This window comes from Mytilus galloprovincialis, chromosome 9, assembly GCF_965363235.1.
Source record: "Mytilus galloprovincialis chromosome 9, xbMytGall1.hap1.1, whole genome shotgun sequence".
Taxonomy (NCBI): Eukaryota; Metazoa; Mollusca; class Bivalvia; order Mytilida; family Mytilidae; genus Mytilus; species Mytilus galloprovincialis.
In genome coordinates this window covers 39,989,188-40,016,256 of record NC_134846.1, presented here as the reverse complement: position 1 = coordinate 40,016,256, position 27,069 = coordinate 39,989,188, and the positions used below count along the sequence as shown (strand labels likewise).

At 34.0% G+C, this 27,069-nt stretch overlaps 1 protein-coding gene and 1 long non-coding RNA gene across 2 annotated transcripts; one reads left to right on the top strand and one right to left on the bottom strand.

Annotated features, from left to right (window-relative positions):
• Window positions 1–15,789: 15,789 nt before the first annotated feature.
• On the bottom strand, window positions 15,790–18,982 carry LOC143046797 (uncharacterized). The gene is made up of 2 exons (XM_076219864.1): window positions 18,119–18,982; window positions 15,790–16,853 (listed from the first exon to the last, which is right to left on the bottom strand). Exons 1-2 carry the CDS (start codon window positions 18,389–18,391, stop codon window positions 15,831–15,833), a joined length of 1,296 nt encoding a protein of 431 aa, XP_076075979.1. The 5' UTR covers window positions 18,392–18,982; the 3' UTR covers window positions 15,790–15,830.
• Window positions 18,983–25,151: 6,169 nt separating this feature from the next.
• On the top strand, window positions 25,152–26,656 carry LOC143046796 (uncharacterized). Its single transcript, XR_012969284.1, has 2 exons — window positions 25,152–25,241; window positions 26,500–26,656. It is a non-coding gene; the product is annotated as an uncharacterized LOC143046796 (long non-coding RNA).
• The last annotated feature ends 413 nt before the right edge of the window (window positions 26,657–27,069 follow it).

The following is a 27,069-nucleotide window of genomic DNA, read 5'->3' as shown; positions in this document are numbered from 1 at the left end:
GTTTGTAAAGATGTTAATATCAGTGCCAATAAACCTACGTCATGAATTTGCAGTAATTCCGAATAAATGTATGGCCCCAGTTTCCATGTTATAACAGGAAACCTGAACATCGTTCTTGACCGAGAGTTGAACCCTTCCTCAATCAGTACCTAAATACCATCCCCCGTCAATTATTTATTGGAATCAGTGTCGAAACATTGTCCACAACTCACTTCGTAATTCCTTCGCTAAATGGTTAAAACAAGAAAGAACTGACAAGAAATCCCTAGATTCCTTTTCAATTCAGTAATGAACGTAGTTGATATTCGTATCTTATATTTTAAAGAACATTTTACTACTAGCAACAATCATTAAAAATCTTATTTCTCGTCTCAAACATAATGTTCTGGAACTTATTCATCATTTATTCTTCATTTGATCATCAGTTTATATTGTTAACGTTTCATTGCGTACATCGCTTTATGTGCGCCGGTTTTAGGAGTTTTATACAGGATAGTGTAGGAATCCGTGTTACTTTCCCCTTTCTTCTGAGTGACGTTAAACTGCTCAGCGAGTCGTGTGCACAACTACAAGGAACATTCATCGGACACGTTGTCCAAAGGAACAATTCGTGGCTAACCACAGCGTGAGTTACATTTAAAACATTACAAATCATGTCTTTACATTAGCGATGAACTGTTTTAATATATATTTCCCTATGTTATAAAGAAACTATGAACATGTTACCGTTCAAACTGTTCGTATCTGCGATTGCACGATTTAATGCAAGACAGAACCCGACGTGTACAAGAATATTCATCTTTTTATTATTATAAAGAACATTAACAGCTTTATATATCTACGAACTGTTTATCTGTATTTTTAATGGACTTTAATTATCATTGAACACATTGTAAAATTGTATTTATATTTGTATTTTCAGTTTTTCACCATTTGGATTGGTAGTGAAATAAAAGTCAGCTCCTGATTGTTTTACCTTTACTTAAACCCAGTCGTCTTGGTTTCACTCACTGGTCAGGCCAGTACAGTGAAAAAGCTACAACTTGCCTGTTGTTTTTCTTGGATAACGTACGCCACTCCACGACAGTCAACAGACCAACAACGTAGTTTCAAGGAGGACGTTTCGTGATAGTAAATTGACAACAACTTGTCTACACATCTCCTGAACAGGAAATACTACGGAGCATCGTTCGTAGCTGTTACCTTGACACTACGCAACAAAGCTTGTGCGTCATAGGCAGCAAACCAACAACGTTGAACAAACATTGCCTACAAATAGTTGATTAACATCATGGATTCCAGTCACGAGGAACAACAAGAAGAGGTTCAGACTCCGGAGGGAGATGTCACTGAAGAACCAGAAGAAAATCCGTCTAAAACAACAAATTTAGATGAAAATGCCGAGACTAGGCGAGTGCGTTAACTTACCGAAAAAAAGGGACAAGAGCCTTTATAGAAAAACGCGACAAGTTCTATAACGACTTAGAGGCCCTATGGTCAAACCTAGAATCTAGATTATAAGAAACGACCAAGCCTCCTAACGACCTCCAGCAATTGTTAACGGCACAAGATAAAATTGTACAAGCCTGTACTAATTATCGCAGGCTCACAGACGAGTACTTGCAATTTCTCAAAAGTACAAAAGCATTAGACAGCCTTCAAGACATTGATACGTGCAAATTCTCAACTGATATCCGAATGTCTAAAGTTGACCTGGCAATTGAAACTTTGCACGAACATCGCCTTACCTTGATAAGATGGTGCCAAGGGAACGTCATCATCAACATATGGATAATGAACAATAGGGAATGAAAAATCATCTCTTTCATCGTAAATTTCAGCATTTAGCTTCCCGCTTAAGATATAGCTATGTCGTTCCAGGAAATGGCAATGTGTAATGTTAGTATAAGCTTTTTTTAAAGTCTGTTCAGCAGATAAATCATTTTAATGTTGATGCTGAAGTCGTCATAGTTAAGCGCCAATATATCATCCAAATATCTAAAAGAGTTATTAACTTTTCGTATCAGATGTTGTTTACGTGAGTTTTTTGCTTATTCATGTCATAAATAATACCATAACAATACCGAAAAAGGTCCGCAATAAGTGGTGCAAAGTAAGTCCCCATTGTAATCCCGATAATTTTACACCATAGCGAACAAAAATGTTGTCTAGTAAATACAAGTGCAAGTGCAGTTATCGTATCAAAACAGGTCAAAAACTTTAAAATGTTGAACATACATGCATATATACATTCTGGTTTTTTTTTCAATATGCATTTATTTATTTTCATAGGGTATGTGTACTTTTTCTGAATGAGATTATGAGGCAAAAAAAAAGTGGTATATTTGGTATACGAATAAAAATAATGAACTAACACTACTGGACGAGAATACAACTGTCCATACCAGTAACAGTCGTTGTACAACTGTCTTAGTCTGTGAAAGACTGGTGATGAATATCAAATCTGTCATATTTCGTTCCAACAGTTCATTTATGTCTGTCCCAACCTTTTTACGGGTTGTGGAAGTAAAAAATGCTACCAACAGTCATTTAAGATTGTCGCAGTGGTTTACGGTGTTGTCACAGTCCAAATCTATTTATTACAATCTTTCTTATTGTTGTGGTAGTTGCATAATGTATGTCCCCACCTTTCAATAGTCGGGACAGTTAACATTTGATTGTGTCAACTTTTCAGACGTTGATGCAGTCAAAAACTGTTTGTCACCACGTTTTTAGAGTTGGGACAGTCGTTAAGTGTTTGTTACAACTTTCTAAAGGTTGGCTCAGTAATTAAATGTTTATTGCAACTGATAAAAGGTTGACACAGTAGTTAAATGTTTAAAACAAACACTTCATAAGTTGATACAGTCGCTAAATGTTTTAAAACAAATATTTTAGCGTAACGGTAGTCGATCAGTGTAAAAAAATCATGTCTCAACCGGCTCTCAAGATTTGATTTAGTTGTGAAATAGTTCATAACTTATACTATTATCATCTATTGCGTGGTTGTTAACTTTTGTTCTTTTTATTTTATTTATTTTGCGATCGTTGTTTGCTTTTTGTCGATTTCCGTTTATTGCCGTACCATTGTCCGTTCATGTTTGACATGTGCGTTTGACTTTCAATAATCCTTTAGGTATCCTTACTTTTTATTTTATAATATCTGTTTATAACATTATTGTTCATAACTGGTTTTTAATACCAGAAGCTTTCGTTTAAAATAGAGTTAATATTATTGCAGAAGAATGAGAAGATGATAATGGATTCATTCAAAATACTTGAAAAAGTTTTGATAAATTCTGCGGAATAGAAAATGTACCATGGGTGTACCTGAAGTAAATTTATAGACTATGACTAAGTTACCAACAATGTACAGCATAATAGAACAGTTTTAATTCGAATTACTAACCGAGGGACATTTCCGATGATTAAAAAAATAATCAATCAAATCTGTCAAGTTTCTATAAAAACGGAAAACAGTTCTTCACCGTAAACGATTTACCCTCTTTAATTTTTTGTCGGCAAAAACAAGCTGGACCTCAGGTCGGCAAACTATAGGGAAAACGGTACTATTACATTTTCCCAGAATAAGGTTGGCCTTTTGTGTACCCACGACAGGTGAAGGGAGTCAACTTAGGAGGGCTGTGATTGGATGTAAAGAGTACAATATATTTTTATTATTATCTATGAATAACTGCAGTGTAAACATTTACAATATAAAGTTAAAAACCTTTTGAAATATTTTCTAGAGAATTATTCGAAAAGGCTTCCAAAATTTCATAAATTTGGTGTAACATGACGGTGGGCATGGATAATATAAACAAGCTCCGTTGGAAATTGGCCATGATACTATTTGGCTTCAATTTTTTAAAGAGAGTAATATTATTAATTCATTATAAAAACTGGTAAATTTAGAAAATGTTAGTATTGTCGCCTATGGCAGAATAAATAGTAAAGTTTTCCCTATATTTTTTCACTGGAAAATAAAGATGTTAGCAATCGGTGAGTAGAAATTAACAATATTTTAAAGCATGTCTATCGAATAATCATGGATCCATAATTTTGAAAAGAAAATGTGCACATTTGTCAACTGTTTGTTCTTCCTACAGATATTGAGATACTCCGATAGACTATGAATCGACTTTCTATATCGCCACACTCGTGCATAGTTGCATGTTCCAGGGCAAATATAGGCTTTGTAAAGACCCGTCGACATTGCTTTAAATTGATAAATTCAACAACACTTACCGTTATCTTGGTGATATTTTTTCGTTAAAAAATCAAGAATTTTTTCAATATACTGCGGAAATTTACCCCAAGGAACTTACTTTAAATAAATCAAATTTATTCGATAGCAAGAAGTAATTGTAACAGGATGCTGTTACGAAGTCTCCCAAACAAAGCTCCAATAACTCCCCATTCATATGGTCCCATGTTCATTTGATTTGATTTTTTTGTCCCATACAAGAATATATATGGCTTTACAAGATTATAGCACATTCTCAAATTGAACGGGGTGGGAACGACCCCATGCACTTCCCTTTAATTTCATTTGATTAGCTTTATTGTCCCATACAAGAATATATATGGTTTAGGGGTGGGGATGTTGATCGTTTATAAGATTTCAAACAAGAGGGGGTGGGGTGACCCCCTAGGGACTTCCCTTTTATTTAATTTCATTTGTTTTATTGTCCCCTACAAGAATATATATGGCTTAGGGGTGGGGATGTTGACTGTTTACAAGTTTTCAAACAAGAGGGGGTGGGGTGACCCCCTCTGGACTTCCCTTTTATTTCATTTCATTTGTTTTATTGTCCCCTACAAGAATATATATGGTTTAGGGGTGGGGATCTGGACCGTTTACAAGATAATAGTACATTCTCAAATTGAACGGGGTGGGGGGTGACCCCCATGAACTTCCATTTAATTTTATGTGATTTGTTTTATGGTCCCATACAAGAATATGTATGGTTTAGGGGTGGGGATGTTGATCGTTTACAAGTTTCAAACAAGAGGGGGTGGGGTGATCCCCTAGGGACTTCCCTTTTATTTCATTTCATTTGTTTTATTGTCCCCTACAAGAATATATATGGTTTAGGGGGTGGGGATCTGGACCGTTTACAAGATAATAGCACATTTTCAAATTGAACGGGGTGGGGATGACCCCTGGGGACCTCCTTTTAATTTAATTTGATTTGTTTTATGGTCCCATTCAAGAATATTTATGTTAAGGGGTGCGGATCTGGACCGTTTACAAAAAGTTTCAAACAAGAGGGGATGGGGTTACCCCCTAGGGACTTCCCTTTTATTTTATTTCATTTGTTTTATTGTCCCCAACAAGAATACATATGGTTTAGGGGTGGGGATCTGAACCGTTTACAAGATAATAGCACATTTTCAAATTGAACGGGGTGGGGATGACCCCCCGGGCCTCCTTTTAAATTCATTTGATTTGTTTTATGGTCCCATTCAAGAATATATATGGTTTAGGGGTCGGGATCTGGACTGTTTACAAGATTAAAGCATATTCTCAAATTGAAGGGGGTGGGGATGACCCCCTAGGGACTCCCCCTATATTTCATGTGATTTGTTTTATTGTCCTATGATAATTTCTGAAGACTGCATGTATCTATCACTTACAGTTTTTAAGTTATATTCATTTGAAAATTTTTGAAAATAAAATCCCATAGGGTTCTATAGTAAACCCCTCCCTCCTTTCTACCCCCCAAAATACCCCTTAAGAGACCCCAATGCACAAACGAAAGATTGATGGCTCACCTAGACGTATTAGTCTACCATTGTATGAAATCCTAAGTCATTCTGACAAGCGGTTTTGGAGAAACGCTGCGGACAAGTTCATTTTTTAAAGTGGCGGAAGAAGAAGAAGAAGAAGAAGAAGAGAAGAAGAAGAAGAAGAAGAAGAAGAAGAAGAAGAAGAAGAAGAAGAAGAAGAAGAAGAAGAAGAAGAAGAAGAAGAAGAAGAAGAAGAAGAAGAAGAAGAAGAAGAAGAAGAAGAAGAAGAAGAAGAAGAAGAAGAAGAAGAAGAAGAAGAAGAAGAAGAAGAAGAAGAAGAAGAAGAAGAAGAAGAAGAAGAAGAAGAAGAAGAAGAAGAAGAAGAAGAAGAAGAAGAAGAAGAAGAAGAAGAAGAAGAAGAAGAAGAAGAAGAAGAAGAAGAAGAAGAAGAAGAAGAAGAAGAAGAAGAAGAAGAAGAAGAAGAAGAAGAAGAAGAAGAAGAAGAAGAAGAAGAAGAAGAAGAAGAAGAAGAAGAAGAAGAAGAAGAAGAAGAAGAAGAAGAAGAAGAAGAAGAAGAAGAAGAAGAAGAAGAAGAAGAAGAAGAAGAACTTTGTTTGGGAGACTTAATAACTGTACTTTCCTGGATTTAGATATTTCGGTTTTAAACGGGAAACTCCACACTAAAATTTACGACAAAAGAGACGATTTTTCGTTCCCTATTGTAAATTTTCCATTTTTAGATGGTGATTTTCCTTTGGCACCATCTTACGGTGTTTATAGTTCACAACTTGTTCGCTATGCCTGTGTCTGTTGTGACGTTTTTGATTTTAACGAACGCAACCTTTGTACATGTATTACTGGTAAATTATTAAACCAGGGATATTGTTACCATAAACTACTTAAAACCTTTACTAAATTTTTCATTAGACATAAAGATTTGGTTTTGAAGTTTGGTTGTACCTGTAGAAAACTTATTTCAATCGGGATAGCACTCCTAATTTTTACGGAAATGTTGTTAACCGTGCCCGGAAATTTAGAAATGATCCATGTAAACTTGTCGCTCCTTTAAATAAACTTATTCTAAAAGGTAACCTATTTAACACTGTAATAAGATCATTGAATATTGTTTTTATTGGTATAAATATTGATTTTGTTATAAGTAAATTAAAAGCTAACTAAATATAAATATTACTAGTATGTTATATGCATATACATATTCACGGATGTACAATCTGTCGATACCTGTAACTTGGCATTTGCACAAGGTCATGTTTTTCTCTGGCTGTTTATGACGTCTTTACACCAAATCCATTGGATGTTGGATGTGTACGGATTGATAGTTAAGTCTTAGTTGCAAGATTTTTTTATTAGTTGTTAATGGCTTTGAACTAGCTGTCAGATAACTGCGAGTACTCTCAGATCTGTTCATTGTGTCTTTTGGTGTCGGGATGTATAAATACCGGGCCACGTCCACTTATTTTTGTCCATCTGATGAGTTAGGCCTTTTTCAACTGATTTTTATAGTTCGTTCTTATGTTGTACTGTTATACCGCTGTCCCAGGTTAGGGGGAGGGTTGGGATCCCGCTAACATGTTTAACCCCGCCACATTATTTATGTACACTACAGTCCAGGTGGACTTTGTCATTTCCACTCGCCCACGGTGGACAAACCAATGCCGTCCACTCTCTGTCCACGTCCGTTGTCCACCGTGGGCGTGATGCCCACCCTATGCCGTGGATTCCGTGGGCGTATTGCCCACTCTATACCGAGGACAGCCGTGGGCGTGGTGTCCACCCTATACCGAGGACAGCCGTGGACATACAATGCCCACGGTATACGGTGGAAAGGAGTATGCACAATTCTGGATATAACTCGTGATTTTCGGATACGTTAGATGCTTTTTAAGGGGTTTATTCCAATATAATCTTTTTATAAAAAGTAAAATCACAAAAATACTGAACTTAGAGGAAGATCAATTGGGAAAGTCCATAATCACATGGCAAAATCAAATAACAAAACGCATCAAAAACGAATGGACAAGAACTGTCATATTCCTGACTTGGTAAAGTAGTTGGTGTTAATAAAATTGACAAGTTTGTGAAATGTGGAAGGTTACCGAAGGAGATTTCGCTTAACAATTATTTATTTTTTAATCATTAGAGAAACAGATTCTCGCATAGTAGCTCGTGGATTTTCTGATTTCATCTTGCCGAGGTCGGACTTTAAAATTGGGAATTAAACTGTCGCAGACATTTGTACCCACGTTACTTGCGTTTTTTTATTAATAACCAGACGTATTTCGTATAATTACGTGGAAATTATCAAATGCAAAATAGCATTCCTTATCGCTTATGCATATTAATGTAAATCATTTTTAAGGAACAGTCATGTAGATAAATGATGTGAAAATGTTTGTCGTTACAAATATAGTATTAATATTAAATCAAGGATACCAATAATTTGTGTTAGCGTTGCGGAAGAATATCTCAAAAAGGTTTTCCAAAAATTGCGAGAAAATTTGAATGCCTACTCAAATCTACTTACTCAAATCCAATATATCTTAGAAAAACTAATTATTTCAAAAGAATAACCCCTATGCTCTTCCACTGCACTATCATGAGAATACTAGTAGAAAAGAATGACATAAGAAAAAATAAAAATTACATATAACTGTCATACATATATTTTGTCGTATTATGAAGCCGTACTTTACAGCTTGTCGCCTTATTGTAAGCAATCAATCAAGTACATAAGTTTTAGCATGAAAACTATACTTATTGTTATAAAAAAACATATGCACCCTTTTTTATTAGAGGTTTCGTACGACTTTAATATAATATACATGTACATGTATAACAACATACTAGAGTATACTGATTAACAATATAATAGTTGTTACAGTGAGGTTGAATTCCCGGTCATTTATTCATTATCCACACAGGAACTTGTCTCCGGAAAACATGTGTCTGTGAGGTGTACCTTAACCTAACTGTTGGGTATAGAGATGCGATTTTTTTTTCTGATACAAGTGCTTGTCACCACCCAAAAGAACTTGTAGTCATCCGATGTTTTGTCAGTACATTGATTGATTTTAAGATTGGTGAATGCTTGATTTCATCGTCTGTTTAAGGACAAAAACGGATATGGATAGTAAACGGCACTGGAGAAAAAAATGTATTTTTATTGAAATAAAACCTTTTAATTTTGCATAATTCTTTCAACATGAGGTTTCCAGCACATAGCACTTGAGATATGTCTCATTTTTATTCAATTGCAACCTTTTGATAAGAAGCTCGAAGAGATACTTTCCATAATCCAATGAATCGACATAGATGTTACGTTCCTCGTAAGAGCCTTAATCATTTCCGGCCAATCTGAGCTCGTCTAGTCAGCCATCTATTGTAGAATGATGTCAATTCTTGGTTATAACAATTTTAAATTTAACATGAATGATTGATGTCAAGTTCGTTTTACGATTTAAAAATGTTCAATAATATTTTATCAATTGATTTCAAATCAATTTTACGGATTTTAAAATGTATTAGAATCGATCAGAGATTCCATCTAACTAGTGTATTCATATTGTTTAACGTGTCGTTACGTGTTCTTTTTTGTTTGTTTGATAAATACTTTGTAATGAATAACAAAATCCGTATCAGTTATTCTCATTGTCAGGTACATGTAATTTGTACTTGTAGGATGATATGTGATTTTCCGATGGGGAGGGACAAGGGTTGGGAACTACAAAAAATGTATAAAAATCTAAATACATCCTTTACGAGAAATGCTATTTCCTGTTACAGACGCTTTCTTTTAACCTTGCGTAGACTTGAGAATTTTTTTTTCAAGATACAAAATAATAAGTCCTTTCAAGAATGATCCGTACAGATTCTAAATTTTCTAAGGATTAGGATATTCAAATACTGTAAAATTAAAGTACTGTACACGTGACTTTCTGACAAATTATGTTTGTGCCGGTCCCATATCATTAGTTTGTAATTCGGTGGCTGCCTTTTGTTGCTATTTAACATATTTGATTTTTGTTCATGATTTTGTACGTTAATTAGACCGTTAGCTTTCTTTTTTGAATTGTTTTACATATGTCATTGCGGGGTCTTTTATCTATGATGAGTTTATTTATAGATGACTATGTGATATATGCTTTGCTAATTGTTGCAGGCCGTATGGTGACCTATAGACATTTACTCACTTACATGTATGGAGAGTTACAAATATATCTCATTGGCAACCATGACACATCTTCTTTTTATTATTATAAACGTTAAAAATAACTTATTAAAAGTACGAGCCAAAAATTCCGTAGTATAGTAAAAATGTATTCAAATTGACCACTTTCTTTTAACAAGTTAAATATTTCTTTGAAAGTAATTTCCTACAGTCGATATAGTGTGATTCGTAAGGACAAATCGATAGTGACCATGAGAAAAACGATTTTTGAAATTATATTAATTAGAATGTAACTAAATACATCATGTATACATACATATATGGCTTATATTTGGAAACATACAAATACCTTTGCTTGTCTTTAGATATCAAATAACTTTTTAATAGGTGCATTGACTTGACGAGTTAAACTGCAAATATTACATGAATATAACAGTGCTGGATCAAGTAGGAGTCGAAGAGTGCATGTTTTAATAAATAAGTGGATATTATTAACTGTCTCAAAATAAAGTATCCACATTCAAAGCGAACATTCGTGTGTCTTAAAAATTTGAGAAACCATCTTAGTGTTTAATTAACAGTAATGGAACAAGGGTTTGAGCTTGTGTCCAGCGGCAAGTATAACACACCATTATTCGACGTAAATATTATAAATATTAACTATCATGGTGTAATCAGGGGGTGTACAGAATTTTACTCCGTTGTTGAAAATTACTTATATCCCGGATTACACCTAGATAACGAAGTTAATAATAATGAACAATTACTTTACTTATTTTAAAACCGGTATGTGAAATTGAAAAATGCTAATGAAACAATTTCAGTGTAACATTTCTTTTCAACGATGTTGCTGTATATTGTCAAATAACTTTTTTCCTTAAATTTTGGGAAATTCAGAAGAAAAAATGTTCTTTCGAATTTTTCGGGAATTTTTTTCTTTTATTTTTACAAATTTTTGTTCTCAAATTTATTTATTTTTTAATATTTTTTTATTTTTTAATTTTACATTTTATTTTTAAATTTCTTTTGTTTTGCCAAAGATTTGAATAGCTAAACAAATCCTTGGTTTTGCAATTTTTTTCAATGTTAAAATTTTTTGACTAAATGATATATATCCCGGGGTTAACAAGGGTGGATGTTATTTACACCGTGGTTATCAACCAATCAGATTGCAGTATGTTTGCTGCATAAAAAAAATAAACATACATATTTGAGTTGAAAACTTAAATATAAAGGTAAAATTGATTAAATTGTAATAATGATAATCGGTTTGAAAAATAGTTGTTACAAATTCAAAAATTTCAAAATAAATCTGACTCCAATCATTTTATCATAACTTTTCTTAATTTTTAAGTACAAATTCAAAAATTTCAAAATGAAATCTAACTCCAATCAATAAATCATATTTTTCTTTATTTTTAAGTACAAATTCAAAAAGTTAAAATTAAATTCAACTCCAATCTATTTATCACAATTTTTCTTTGATGAAAATAGAAACATATTACAAATAATTACATCTTTTAATTAGATAGTGTTTTCACACCTTGTGATAAACAAAGCAATAAAAGTAGGGCACACTTTCACACCTAGTGATATACAAAGCCATAAAAGTAGGGCACACTTTCACACCTAGTGATATACAAAGCCATAAAAGTAGGGCACGCTTTCACACATGAAAGGTTGATATACGATTTATTATCTATCATGAAACAAGAAGGTGTATATCATTCGACGAAATGAAAGAAATTCACAATCATAATACATGAGTATATAAACTAAAATCTTAATCATTGTTCTCATAGAGCAGACAACGTAAGACTCCACAACATCAACTGTTAACTCAAATTTACGAATCTATACACGATGAGACATACTAGCCACGACAGCAAGTTAGAGATTATACGGCTGTATAAAAAGTCCTACAGCAACACAGAGATTAAGGTGTCATTAGAGTCACAGGGTGTGTCCATTAGCAAACAGGTTGTTAGCTATTGGGTTCAGCAATTTCGAAATGGCAAGTTTGATGCAAATTTATCACCGACCAAGTGGAAAAAGTTCAACAAGCTTTCAAGAGCAGATGTACGCCTCGTTAGCAAGACATTAGCCAAAAAACCATGTACGACCAGCCGACAGCTTTACCGATTTTTGAAACAGAGAGGATCGAAGATCAGTCTTACAACAACGAAAAGAGCAATATTTCATGCTGGCTATACCAACACAAAGCCAAGGTATGCTCAAATGGTTCGACATGTTAACAAAGAGAAGAGGGTCAACTTCTGCAAGACTCTCATTGCAGCAGACGACCAATTTGAAGACATTATATTTACGGACGAGTGTTCCGCACAGCTGCACAACAACAAAGTGACATTTTACAGAAAAATAACAGCTAACCGACCGTCAATTCCTAAGCCAAAGCATCCATTGAAAGTACATCTATGGGCTGGCATCAGCAAGAGAGGAGCTACTCCAATTCTTATATTTGACGGTATCATGACAGGAGAGTTTTTTACGAACGCCATCCTCAAAGATGAAGCTCTGCCATTTATCAACAGAAAGTTTGCGGATCATCATCGTTTCCAGATGGACAACGACCCCAAACACCGGTCCAGGGTTTCCAAAGATTTCATGGCTGCAAATGGCATCAACTGGTGGAACGACTGGCCTTCAGGTAAGTGTGTCTCATTATAAACTTTTTTGATTAGATAATGGTAATTTGATATGAAGGGTACCGTTAATGTTGTGACAGTTCGCTAATTTTTCTAGTACTAGTACTAATAATAAATTTTATTATTGATGTTATTTTCATAGTTAGATATAAGAAGATGTGGTATGAGTGCTAATGAGACACATCTCCATCCAATTCAAAATTTGTAAAAGTAAACAATTAAAAGTCAAAGTATGGAGTGTCTTTTGTGATTTTTATCACATTATATGCTGTACAATGTCTCGTGTGGGTTACATTGTCATATTTAAATATAAATGTTTATTGTAAATAACTCCCCCCCCCCCCCCATTTGTCTTCAACAATATGCAGTGCTATCAATGTTACGGGTTAAGATATATTTGTTGGTTTGATTTTTCATTGGCATGAATTTTTGTGTAATTCAAAACAATTCATATTTTTTCATACACATGCATGTACAATGAAGTAAATAATTGCCATAAATCTGAAAAAAAAACTGTGGAGTGCATCTATATAACCAATCAAATTAACCTCTATGTTTATTTTCTACAGAAAGTGCAGATCTTAACCCAATTGAAATGGTGTGGAGCCAACTGAAAAGGTACCTAGCCAAAAAGACATTGTTCACCAAAGAAGACCTAATCAACTCTATCCGTGATTTCTGGGCGGTGTACATGACCAAAGATCAGTGCAGTGGGTATATAGATCACATTTTCAAAGTAGTACCAGTGTGCATACTTATGAAAGGTCAAGCAACTGGCAGTATGCCGGACAAGCTCTTCCGATCAATCTCCTCACGTGGCAGGAGTATTGGGTACTTTAATAACTTGTTGTGGTCACCGGGTTTTGAGGAAAAACGAAAAATGTGCCTGTAAACAGTCATCTATAGAACAAATTTCCGCAATGGACATACCATAAAAGAAGATTTTTACGTGCATAAAACCTGGAACGGTAGTGTGTATTGGACATTTTCACTAAAAACTCACATGTTTAATTATAAATATTGTACATTTGTATTATGATGCTTATGCATCCTTTCAAGGACTAATGATTGGTAAAAATGACTAATGTCTTATGTCTACTGTTATGAATTTCAGTTAAAATAAAATTATAATTGTAAATACTAATGTTACGCTGAGGAAGACTTATGTTGTTAACTTTTATGAACGTTTGTTAACTTATGTTAGAAATAATAATATCTATTTTTATGACTATTTGTAATTTATGCTGACAGTAATAATATTGTATATATCTTGTATAGTCTTTGTCATTTATACTGGATAAGCATTGAAAAGAGAATTTGAGGTAAACGTGTCAATGCGATTGCTTTAACAGACCAGACATATATAACAAATAAAAATGAGAGTATGAATTTGTACATGTACATCCATGACACATCAAACACACAAGAATACAAATCCTGATGGCATACAAGGGCTAATTCAGTCATTTTTACTTTGCTCTTTGCACGTTAAGAACCCTTGTAACAACTCTATGAGTAGTCCGTAGGTGGCCTGTTGCAATGCAAATTTTCTGTCCCTATCCAATATACCCTAATTTTCCAGTGGCAGTCCAAATTTCCCCGACCATCATCCCGAATGGCCTCTATTATGACACGACCTAACTAATGTGTTTATTGTTTACTTGTTCTCGTCCTGAACATGCATGAAATATTAGCCACTGGACGTTAAGCAATCAACAATCAATCAACCAGCCATTTTTAAAAGGGGTCCCAACTAAGAATAACGGGGAAGGGGATCAACTATATTTCCCCATTCATATGCGTTGTTCTTCCAAACAAAGGAGGTACTAACCCCCGCCCCTCTTCCCCGACTGGATCGACCACTGGCATACAAAGGTCTACATACAAATCTCAATGTAAATTTTAAATGTGGAGTGTATTATCCATGTGGTTGCTGCTGTCATTATTGTTTTTTGGTTTATTGTGTTTTATCAAAATGTTTTTATTGATGTTAATTTGTGATGTCAGGACAGTTCAAAACTATCTATGAGATATTGGATTTCCTAAAACCCATCCCTTTATGGTATCCGGTCTGAAGGCAGATATTAATTTTTGAAGATCATACAGAGAGGACTTTATTACCCTTATCGCTATCAGTATTTCTTTTTTATACATGAACACCTGCTCCAATGTTTGTTTTTTCCGTCTTTTTGATGTGTCGATACCTCCTTAACAGTTAATACAAACAAGAGTGCACACACTGAAATGTCTGGCCTTCTTTATTAATCATTGATATTTCCATACACCAAATATAGTTGACCTATTGCATATAGTATTAGAAAAATAATCCAAAACTCAAAAACTGAACTTTGACCACTGAACCATGAAAATGAGGTAAAGGTCAGATTATACCTGTCAGCTAGACATGTATACCCTACAATCATTCCATACACCAAATATAGTAGACCTATTGCATATAGTATAAGAAAAACAGACCAAAACACAAAAACTTAACTATAACCACTGAACCAAGAAAATGAGATCAAGGTCAGATGATACCTACAAGTTGGACATGTACACCTTACGCTTCCATGCACCGAATATACTAAACCTATTGCTTATAGTATCTGAGATATGGACTTGACCACCAAAACTTAACATTGTTCACTGATCCATGAAATGAGGTCAAGGTCAAGTGAAAACTGTCTGACGGGTATGAGTACTTTGCAAGGTACGGACATACCAAATATAGTTATCCTATAACTTATAATAAGAGAGAATTTAACATTACAAAAAATCTGAACTTTTTTTTCAAGTAGTCACTGAATCATTAAAATAAGGTCAAGGACATTGGACGTGTGACTGACGGAATTTCGTAACATGAGGCATCTATATACAAAATATGAAGCATCCAGGTCTTCCACCTTCTAAGATATAAAGCTTTTAAGAAGTTAGCTAACACCGCCTCCGTTGCCGTAGCCGCCGCCTGATCAATATCCCTTTGTCGAGCTTTCTGCAACAAAAGTTGCAGACTCGAAAAAAAAACCCAGCTAGATTTACAGTATGAATATAGTTTTAATCAAAAGGTTACATATATACACATTATATATAGTCTCGGTAAAATATAAACCAATATCATATATTCATATGCAAGATCATAGATGTACTTCACGAAAGAAGTGATTCATGAAAAAATGTATACAATTCAATTGATCACACAATTTTAAAGGTGTACGATAAGTACGTAAATGGCAGAATTACATTTAAATATGATTTGCATCATTGTTTATAGTGTTCAGTGGCGTTGCGAGCAGCCTTCGACGACATCTTTTAACAGCAGGCCTTCTCAAACTCTCATTTATCTTCTGAATTACCGTATCTCGAAAGTAGTCCTCCTTTTGGCATTCAGGATAAAACATGGTGGTGTAATTGCTTACTGCCGTCTTTGTGTTTGGGCTTAACCCCTTTTTTCCGTTCACACCACCACCGTTCCAGTTATATAGTTGTCTTAGGTTCTCTGGACCAAAAAGGTGTGGTTTCAATTCTCTTATAACAAGTGCGGCGAAGTTTCCTGCAGACTGGGACTTCCCTTTCAGCGTTAACAACCTGTCTTGGTCAATTACCATTCCAGCTGGATGGGCAATGGTATGTGTTGCTTCACTTCCATCGTCACTGTCTGCTGGTGGTGCAGACCAGGGTGTCTCCTGCCTTCTTCCTCTCCTAGACTCTTCGTGGTGAATGTCATGTTTGGCCTCTAGAGTCTTAAGTCTGTTGTCGATGTCTGTTACTTTCATGTTTAATCGTGTGACCCCTCTCAAGATAGTGTCGAGGACATGAAACACCCTGTGGTCATCAGGAAAGATCGATCGATGGTTTACTGATGGTGTTGCTGGTGATGGTGGTTGTGGTGATTGTAAGTGAGGTTGTTGGTGCACTATTATTTGTGGTGATGTTGGGGGTGATAGTGGCCTTGGTCTAGATGTGGAATTTGTTGTTGGTCCAGAGGTTGTTGGTCTAGAAGTGGGATTTGTTGTCGGCCCTGAGGTTGTTGGTCTAGAGGTGGGATTTGTTGTAGGCCCTGAGGTTGTTGGTCTAGAGTTGGAATTTGTTGTCGGCCCTGATGTTGTTGGTCTAGAGGTGGGATTTGTTGTCGGCCCTGAGGTTGTTGGTCTAGAGGTTGAATTTGTTGGACTTAGGGATACGGTTGTTGGTCCCGGTATTGATGATTGTGGTGTAGTTGGAGGCATTGCCCTTGACAAAACTTTGGCTAATGGTTTTGTTGATTTCTGAAATATAATAACTTTTTATTTAGATTTTTTTTTTACAATGCCAACGTTAAACAGATTCTATAACCGTTCATTATGTGTAAAGAGAGAGAGAAAAAGAAAGATCAAAACTGTTATATACAACTATCAATATTTTACCGAATACCAGTACATTTAGGTTTCGACATAGGGGTGTCACCTTTTAATCGGAAACAAAAGTCTGAGAACTCGTCAAATTAATTTTTGCTAATTTTAAATTACTTGAATAAAGAGGGTATCTACGCTGTACGGGTTTATTGGCGGATCCAGGACTTTTCATAATGGGTGCACTTGATGCATTGAGAGGATGTCTGCTACAGTCGTGCTTCGGATTTTTGTCCCCGAAAACAATAAATGTTTGTGAGAAATTCCATATATTATTTTTAAATAGGTGACCGCCAGCCCCCCCCCCCCCCCCCCTATCCCGCTCCCGACATATACATGCAGCGGTTTGCGATGTCATATTGCATGTAAATATATTATTATATTATTCTGAAATATACACAAAACGTAAAAGTGAATGACTGCATGGTATTTTTTGTTTTATTTATATGTCACCATAACTCAAAAGATAAACAAAAACATAAATCAGTGAAACTGATTGGTCGGAGGCGGGTTATTTGGAAGGGGCATAACTCTGAATAAAAATATATAAAAGTTGCGTATTAAACAAGACGTACCCCCTCTGCGCACATATCTCTTTATTGGTACGGTATCTTTTTCTAATAAGAAATCTTTACTAAAATTAGTCGACTTTTGCTGTACGCAGAAAACAGATCTGAAGCCTTACGTTAAGCCTTTTTCAACTGATTTTTATATAGTTCTATCTTAAGTTGTACTGTTATAACACTGTCCCATGTAAGGGGAGGGTTGGGATCCAGCTTACATGTTTAACCCCGCGACATTATGTATGTGTGTGTGTCTGTCCCAATTCAGGAGCCTGTAATTCAGTGGTTGTTTGTTTCTGTATTGAATATTTATTTGTTTTTCATTTATTTTTTCATATAAATAAGACCGTTAGTTTTCTCGTTTGAATTGTTTAACATTGTCATTTCGGGGCCTTTTATAGCTGACTATGCGGTATGGGCTTTGCTCATTGTTGAAGGCCGTACGGTGACATATAATTGTTTAAAATGTCTGTGTCATTTTGGTCTCTTGTGGAGAACTGTCTCATTGGCAATCATACCACATATTCTTTCTTTATACTAAATCAGCAATCGCAGTTTAATTAAATTGGTAAAAATTACCTTTGATGCTGGTTTGGGTTTTGGTATTTTTGTTGACCTTTTCCCTTTGGCAGGACGTCTGATGATTGGAAGGCTAGGGGAACCTGGAAGAGGAATCTCTATAGATTCGGCTGGAGATGGGGGTGGTGTTGGTGATCTAGGCGTTAGCTCTGGTGATGTTTGGCATTCTCTCTCGTTTTTCTGCAGCACCATCTCATTTTCTGTCCCAGACCCAATAACTAGGGCAGTGCCAATTTGTTTCCTATTGCCATACTGCACCTCATAGAGAACCATGTGCTGAATCTGAAATTATTTAAAATGAATTATGAAGTTAAATATCTATGGGCTTCTATAATATAATATTAACATGCTAATATAATGTTTTTTAGGGGAGAGTGTGTAGTACGCGTTAGGTTTTTTTGTTTGTTTTATTAATTTTTTGGCGGGTTATCTCGATACTATAGGGATACAACTTTGCACACGACCTACAGATTCTTTATTTATCAATCTATCACAGATATTAGAAGCACGTCATGGTTTGAATATATTAGGACCAATTTTAGGACCGTTTTGATAAACAGGCCCTGTACATTCGATTTTTTTTAATGAGTAGTAATATACCGTTGCAATTAATGTACAATTTTCCTACATGTACATGTATAATAAACGAATTAAGTAATTATTGTCATTATTGGCTGGGAATATACATATCCATCCATTGTTAAGCTGCATATTCCCGTGCACTTATTACGTATACGACTTTCCGTCCTGATTGCGCATGAGATTTTTGCCACAACACGTTAATCAACCAACAAATTAAATTTGTCTATTAGAAAAATACTCAATTATGATGAAATATAGAAACTGAGAGTAAAATGGAGATATATTCATTATTCAGACTTTATTTAATTCCATCAAGGCTTTCTAACTGGGCCCGTATGCAAAATGGCTTGTTTACTTAAGTGCCTGTCCCAAGTCAGGATCCTGTAATTCAGTGGTTGTCGTTTGTTTATGTGTTACATATTTGTTTTTCGTTCATTTTCTTTTACATAAATAAGGCCGTTAGTTTTCTCGTTTGAATTGTTTTACATTGTCTTATCGAGGCCTTTTATAGCTGACTATGCGGTATGGGCTGTACGAAGGCCGTACGGTGACCTATAGTTGTTAATGTCTGTGTCATTTTGGACTTTTGTGGATAGTTGTCTCATTGGCGATCGTACCACATCTTCTTTTTTTATATTTGAGCTTGTTAAATTAGAGCATCATTGAAAGTCATAAAGGACACCGTTCCCCTCCCCCTATTATCATGTGTATTTCATTTAATCCCTTATTTATTTTTCATACATCACCCTGAGTGGAATGAAAAAAAGGTTACTCTTAATCTTTATCCTCTTACTGTTATACTCATAACATGTGGGGCATTGGTAAACATTTATTGTGTGGGATGGCCTTTTAAGCGACCGATAGGCTGATCCAGCCCCAACCCCCTCCCCCTTTCATGGGAAAAAATTGGTCGATTGTATAGAGAAACCCTCAAACATGACTGGATCCGCCCCGTTTGGTCAGTCAGCGGGCCCCTTCCCTTATGAAAAGTTCTGGACTTGCCACTGTGACCTATACATCATGTAGTGTAAACATTGTATGTTAACATGTATTGCTAACTCTGGTCCTAAATTTGCATGAAATACTTGTCACTGGACTTTATATAACCAACAATCAACCAATCTTTACATGTACGTATCCATATGAATGTGTTTCTTAATGCTGGATAATTAGTATTTCCCTGGTTTTTGCTTTATCAGCTGATAGTTTTTCGTTCTATTAAGAATGCATTGTGACGTCACAATTTCCATTGAAAAATCATGCATAGTATAAAAATTTATGATTTGATCATAAAATGTTATGAAATTTATTAACTTTTAAATTAAATAGTGACTTATTTAGCAAGTGTGCATTAGCATTCAAATTTTAAATAAGTCCCAAATCATGGACAACAAAACATTAATATATTTGATAATTATAAAAGGCATTGAAAGTGAATAGGTATTAGATGGTTTAAAATAGCATTAATCATCAAAATAAAACAATATTATTACATAAGTGTTCCTTAAACTATGCACAGAGTCATAAACAGTTGGCATTTGAACACAGTCACGACAGTTGATTAAACAAATTGTGCTAATTCCATTAGTAATTGTTTTATCATGTACTTAAGGATTCATATATATTAAACAAGGGTTCGGATCCCACTAACATGTTTTACCCCGCCACATAACTTATGTATGTGCCTGTCCCAAGTCAGGAGTCTGTAATTCAGTGGTTGTCGTTTGTTTATGTGTTACATATTTGTTTTTCGTTCATTTTTTATATAAATAAGGCCAATAGTTTTCTCGCTTGAATTGTTTTACATTGTCTTATTGGGGCCTTTCATGGCTGACTATGCGGTATGGGCTTTGCTCATTGTTGAAGGCCTTACGATGACCTGTAGTTGTTAATGGCTGTAAAATGGGGGTCCCAACCTAGGACAAAAGGGGGGGGGGTTCAACTATATGTCCCCCTTCAAATGCATTGATCAGCCATTATTTTATGTCAATATGTCACATTGTGTCAGGAAAACATAACAAAAAATATATCGGTATGCATACTTTTTTTTTGTTAACATGGTATAAACTTTTTTAAAGTATTTTATGAAGCTCGAAATATTTTTTATAGATATAGTATCATCAAGTAAGTTGTAATAAAATTTACTGTGTTAACTTGATTGTATGTACATATCTACTAATTTAGTATAATTTTTTTTTTATTCAAATTCAAAATAAATAATTAAAATATTTGTATTTACTGAACATGACCAAGCAAATGTGACATTAAATATGTTAAAATAGGTAATATTCAGGATGTTAACCTGTTACACTGGATAGGTAATAATAAGAAATTCTTATATACATGATGTAGCTATTATACAAATTAAGACACAAATGTTTATTGCCTTGGGGATGACATTTAATCTGGCATGGGTATATTGAAGATGATTTTATAATGATGTTCACAAATTATCATGATTATAATTGTCCTCTTCAAAATTTTGATAACTTTTTCAAAACAAATTATAATTTAAGAAAATTATGAAACAGCAGGATATACTATTATTTTGAATATAAAAATGCATATTTTAAAAGTTATCTGAATATTGATGTATAAGAATAAAATTGGATAAATAACTAAATTGAATAAAGAAAGGGTTGTCTGAACTGCAATGAAATGAAAGTACACAGTCAAACTTAAAAAATCATTTACGTAGGAAAAAAGACAACACCATATATAGAATTTAGACCCCCTTAAAAGATTTATTTTTCTTGTTAATAGGGACTTTAAAATAGAATTGTATAAATCCTAGAATTTTTTGGTCAATCAAATGAGTATTGCTAGTTTTATCTAGGTAAATACAGTTATTGTAATTGACTTTCTTATTGTTCAATATATATATACATGTAGTATTATATATTTAGTATTAGTTAAAAATTTACTGTACTTGAGTCTTAATGTATATTTTTTTGTGGTAGAATCATACAGAATATGTATTGGTTTGACAATGATTCCCACTTAGAACATGAAGCCTGCTACATGATTGTGCACATTGATGCATATGAAATATAGATGTCATGGAGTCACTCTTACAGCTGCAAATTGTGAAACAATGAATTAATTCATTACTTTATGCTACATGTGCTAGTTATCTATTGTTTTTTTGGAAATTATGAAAAGGGCGTGCAGCACTATTCCATGATGATGATGTGATTTTCTGATTAAATTGGACAACAAGAAAATTGTTCCTTGTACAAATAGGAATCTTACAAATTGTATTAAAGAAGGACCACATTACTGGATGATTTAATACCTTGGACAGTGGCGTAGCTGGGTCGTGTTTACGTGTACGCCCGAATCTTGGCGAGGGATATGAGGGGTGCCAACCGCTCAATGTTTAAACACCTGCTGGTAGTGAGTTCGAAAGGGACGAGGCCCCCGAAAGCTATTGAGAATGAGATACCGTGATGATTTCTGTCAGTAAAAAAATCATTGATAGCAAAATACTTTTGAATCTAAATGGTTTGTTTGTTTTGGTTAAATTTTGTAATATGTTAACTTATTCATCGTGTTAAACTGGAAACTAGCCTAAATGGTCATTGGTGTTAGATAAAACGTCCAAACCAATATTAATTTTAAATAAGTTTAAAGAGTGTCGTGAGTGAGCATACAATCGACAAAAGCACCTTTTAATGAACACAAAAAAAAAAAAAATATTTCGAAGAGATGCAATATAAAAAAAATCTGGAACACCTAGGATTTCTTCCCACAAAAAGTGAATCAATTTATCATTCCTTTAAAGGGATTAAAAACAATCTAAAATTTTCTTTTGATATTTTTTTCTTGAACTGGAATATTTCACGACAATCTATGAAGGTTTATAAATTGCAATTGAGCATGTAAAACAATTAATTGCGTACAGAAGAGCCCGGCTGTCTGTTTATCAGAAAAGAACAGAAAAATGAACGAAAACAAATGCTTTCAAAATTTTAGCTTTAGACATTAGTCATAGAAAAGCTTCTTCGGCATTTTCATAAAAGTAGTTAATGCAAGGATTTGTATAGTAAATACAAATCCTTGGTTAATGTAATTGAAAATAACCAAATGCAAGCCCAAACTGCGACCACTTATTAATTGCAGAAAAAAAAATACATTTTGTCCTTAAAATGCGGGAAATTAAAGATATAATTGCATTATTATATTGCTCTAACTACTCTTTTGATCATAAACAGTTTCTGTCCAACTTTCGTAAAATTTCACGGAGAGTCATTTAAAAGACTTTATCCACATTCGGAACCTAAATCATTGACGCCGCTTTGTCTCGCTTTTGGGACATAAATCACAGGCTCGACAAAAATACAAACAGCATATCAAATTTGAGTAGATAGTGAATTGCTTAAAATATAAGAAAAGTACGTAGAATTCATAGTAGATTCAGACTTTCAGACTTTTACAAAAGACTTTTATTAAATGATCTATTTGAGTAAATTTAGTTCCTTTTAAATCAAAATTACAGAAGCACAAGGATGATGTGCTTTTGACCAGTTTTTCTTATTCTATGTCAATTATATGTTTTATTTTCAAACTTCAAGTGTACGCCCGGGCGTTTTGACGTAAACGTAGCTACGCGCATGTTGGATAATCATGATAATTATTAATTTGCTATATCAATAGTTAATTTGGAATAACAAAATTTCGTAGTTGCAGTGCATATTAATAGTGCAATCATACATTGTATCTGAATTCCATGAATACCCAGGATAATTATTCATTTGAAATAACAATTTGGAATAATGAAAATTCATAGTTTCAGTGAATACTAATAACAGTGCATCATATCTGAATTCATGAATACTTTTAATTAGTGGATAATCAGTCATTTTAAAATATTAACAATATGAATAATGTGAATTTCTAGTTTCAGTGGTATTTACAAAACAGTACATGTATATCGCATATAAAGTTTATGTTGGCATCAAATGTTAACTACTGCCAGCATGTCCAGGGTGTGTAAACAGATCTTAACCACACCATGAGGACCCCGTGCAGTTAGTCTCCATTGTTTAGTGTCAAATGACTCCTTGCTGTACTTTAATTAAGTCTGAATTATTATTAAATAAAAATCTTAATTAGTGGTCAAGTATATGAAATAAATAAACCATGCATGTACTTAAAAGTATAATTTTATTGTCCCTCCTGCAACAAAAGTTGAAGTATGCAAGAAATAAGTATTACAATCTGGCAGTGGATACAGCGTAACCTTTTGTATAAAGCTTCACCAGATACATTTAAGAAGCTTAAAGACCTGGATACTTCTTTATGTTATGAAGTTTCTGTTAGTGACTTGTCCGTTGCACTTTACCTAGTTTTCATGGTACACTACATGTACATGTAACTGTTTGAAAAAAAATACTGTTTGAACAGTCACAGTGAAATACACTCTAAGTCTTACATGTATAACATGTATATAAATTGAGTTATTGGATAAATTTATATGATATATATATATATATATATATATACAACTCGTCTAAACATCAACCCAACAATGTTAGATCTGTAAATTTGCTTTCGCAAATTTTTGGTTCTTCCCTCGCCGGGATTCGAACCCATGCTACTGTGATATCGTGACACCAAATCGCCTGCACTGCAGCCGTCCCGCTAGACCACACGACCACCTGGGCTCTCAAAAAAAGAGCTTTCGCTGGCCATGTGTTACCCCTGCAGGCACACTTTGTTGAATCAACGTTGAATCTTTGTTGATTTCAGGTTATACATTGATCAACAAATATTCAACATTGATTCAACGTTGACAATGCAACGTTGAAATTAGTGCATTGTTTCAACGTTGAATTAACATCGGGTTGAAATACCAACAATGAATCAACGTTGGCTAAACAATATATAAAACACAGTAGTTGTGGATACCAGAATTGTCAAAAAAGAAGTATTGGACACATCACAATTATTTTTAAATGGACAACGATATTCACATTAAATAAAATATTTAGTAGATTTATCACTAATTGTTGTGGTGATTATAGAATAACACATAAAACAATCAGTGTACATAAGCATTACTGATAAATCATGAACTTCGCACACCAAATATTGAAATAATAGAAAATTCACACCACCCCAAAACATTATTCTAGTATTAGAACCAGCGTGTATACAGGATCATACAGTGAATGTAAAATTAAATATTTGTGAATAAACCCTTCCCCAAGACCCCTCCCTCTTTTTCCTTGATGTCAAATATCTTGTTTTCATTTCTTTCTTTTTTCTATTCTTTTTATCAATTAAAAGAGAAAGACGTGTACATCAGTACATAAACAATGGTTGACAACTTGTAATATAAACATCGGATAGATCTATTTAAATAACGATTTAAATTTTCGCGGCATTGTAACATTTCTACTTTAAGACTATTCAGAATTATTTCCGCATGCGCAGTTGTTTTTGTTGCCAAAGTTTGAATATCCGCTAGCGAGACCACAAGTGATTTCTGCAGAGTTTTTATCAATATCTTTCCTGTATACAGCTTTTACATTTTATCGTAAGTATTTATATTAATTGTTGTGATTAAGTTATCGTATTTTAGAAATGTGAGCATATATGTTGTTATGAAACAGTACTGAAAAGTTGAAATTTTACACGTGAAAAAGGGGGATGTTTATGACAATCTAAGAATTGATTGACCTTAGGATCAGGATCCGGATAGCATGTTACCATTCCCAAGATATCTTGCAATGTATCATGAATTTTTATCATTGACTATTTGAAATCATATGATTGAATCATAAGTAAAAAGAAATTTTAATCGCATAAAAGGGGGGCTTGTTTACAACTTTGGGATGGGAAGGTCAGAAGCTATGACTCACCTAGTTGGACCTTTAATTAAATTTTACTGTAAAAATTGAAGTCGAGTTTTGACAAGGTAATCAAACATAAAGGGTATATGAGGGTGGTAAAAAGTTATTTGCATTTATGGCCTTTTTATTTCACATGTTTTGGCGTTTTATTTCTCGTATTTGGTTCGACATGCATTATTTTTGTTTCCTCTTATTTATATTCCGTGTTTCATGTTTTATTTCTCGTATTTGGTTCGACATGCATTATTTTTGTTTCCTCTTATTTATTTTCCGTGTTTCGTGTTTTATTTCTAGTATTTGGTTCGACATGCATTATTTTTGTTTCCTTTTATTTATTTTCCGTGTTTCGTGTTTTATTTCTCGTATTTGGTTCGACATGCATTATTTTTGTTTCCCCTTATTTATTTTCTGTGTTTCGTGTTTCGTGCGGGTACTCTTAATTTCTTGTGCTAGTCAAACATTCAAGATATAAAAAAAGTAAACCAGGACTAAATTGGAAGTCAGTTGGGAGATTGTTTTAAATTATGTGTTCCCAGGATAGTAATTGCGATCAAGTTATGATTTAGTATTTAGGATTTTCTTGCAGATTATATCTTCTAGTCTATCTAAAAGGAAATGTAGTTGAGACCTCAAAGGACAACTGTCATTTTGGCAATATAGGAAAGGTGTACTGCCATAAGTGGTCTCTAAACACATTAACTCCAAATGGAGCTTTCGTTAGTAGAAGCCATATATTAACTATGTGTATCTGTGAGAAAAATGTATAAGCATAAAAATATAGTATATATACCAATACACTAAGACAACTGTCATTTACTTTACTTTTCACCGGTTCTGATGCTTTTGATTTATACTTTAAAGTATTATCATTATGAAGTTATTAATAGTTAAATGTGTTGAACAGAATTAAACTTGACAATGGTACAACTTTTGATTTTGTAGATGTCATCATGAAGACCTAGATGGAATCACGGAACAGCAATTCAAGTGTCTGACAAAACAATAAACTTTCTAAAACTGGCTCTAAAAAGACAAAGTGTGAGAAAAAAGAAGTTGAAGTTTTACTATTAATAAATAAATTTATTTTGATTTTATCGTATTGAATATTTCTCATAATCAGTGGTTGGACATTAGAATACATGGGGTAGGAAGTGTCCGAACAGCAAACTTTGTTTTATATTTTGATCAATCAGATATTTCAAATAGACATTGAGCAAAATGTGTGTATGAAGGGTTGTGTGCTTTAGAAATCAATATTTCTGGTTCGTAGGAAATCCCTAAGCACACATATTTGTTATTCAGTTGATTGGTTGTTATCATCATCATGGTCATTCAGTTTTATTGTTGAACATTTATACTGATAGTATTTAAATTGGCAGTTAATGGCATCCACATTGTATTCAAAGTTTTGTGCACCCAAACACTTTTTATTGTTGTACCTATTGTTAACAAGACAACCATCAACCACAGAATATTATTTATATATCTTTGGGTTACCATACAGTCCAACAA

Excerpts from the sequence above, each read along its gene's own strand:
- LOC143046797 (XM_076219864.1), bottom strand. The coding sequence starts at position 18,391 with ATGGTTCTCTATGAGGTGCAGTATGGCAATAGGAAACAAATTGGCACT. Across the intron at positions 16,854-18,118 it reads AACCCAAACCAGCATCAAAG|AAATCAACAAAACCATTAGC; the intron begins GTAATTTTTACC and ends ATTATATTTCAG.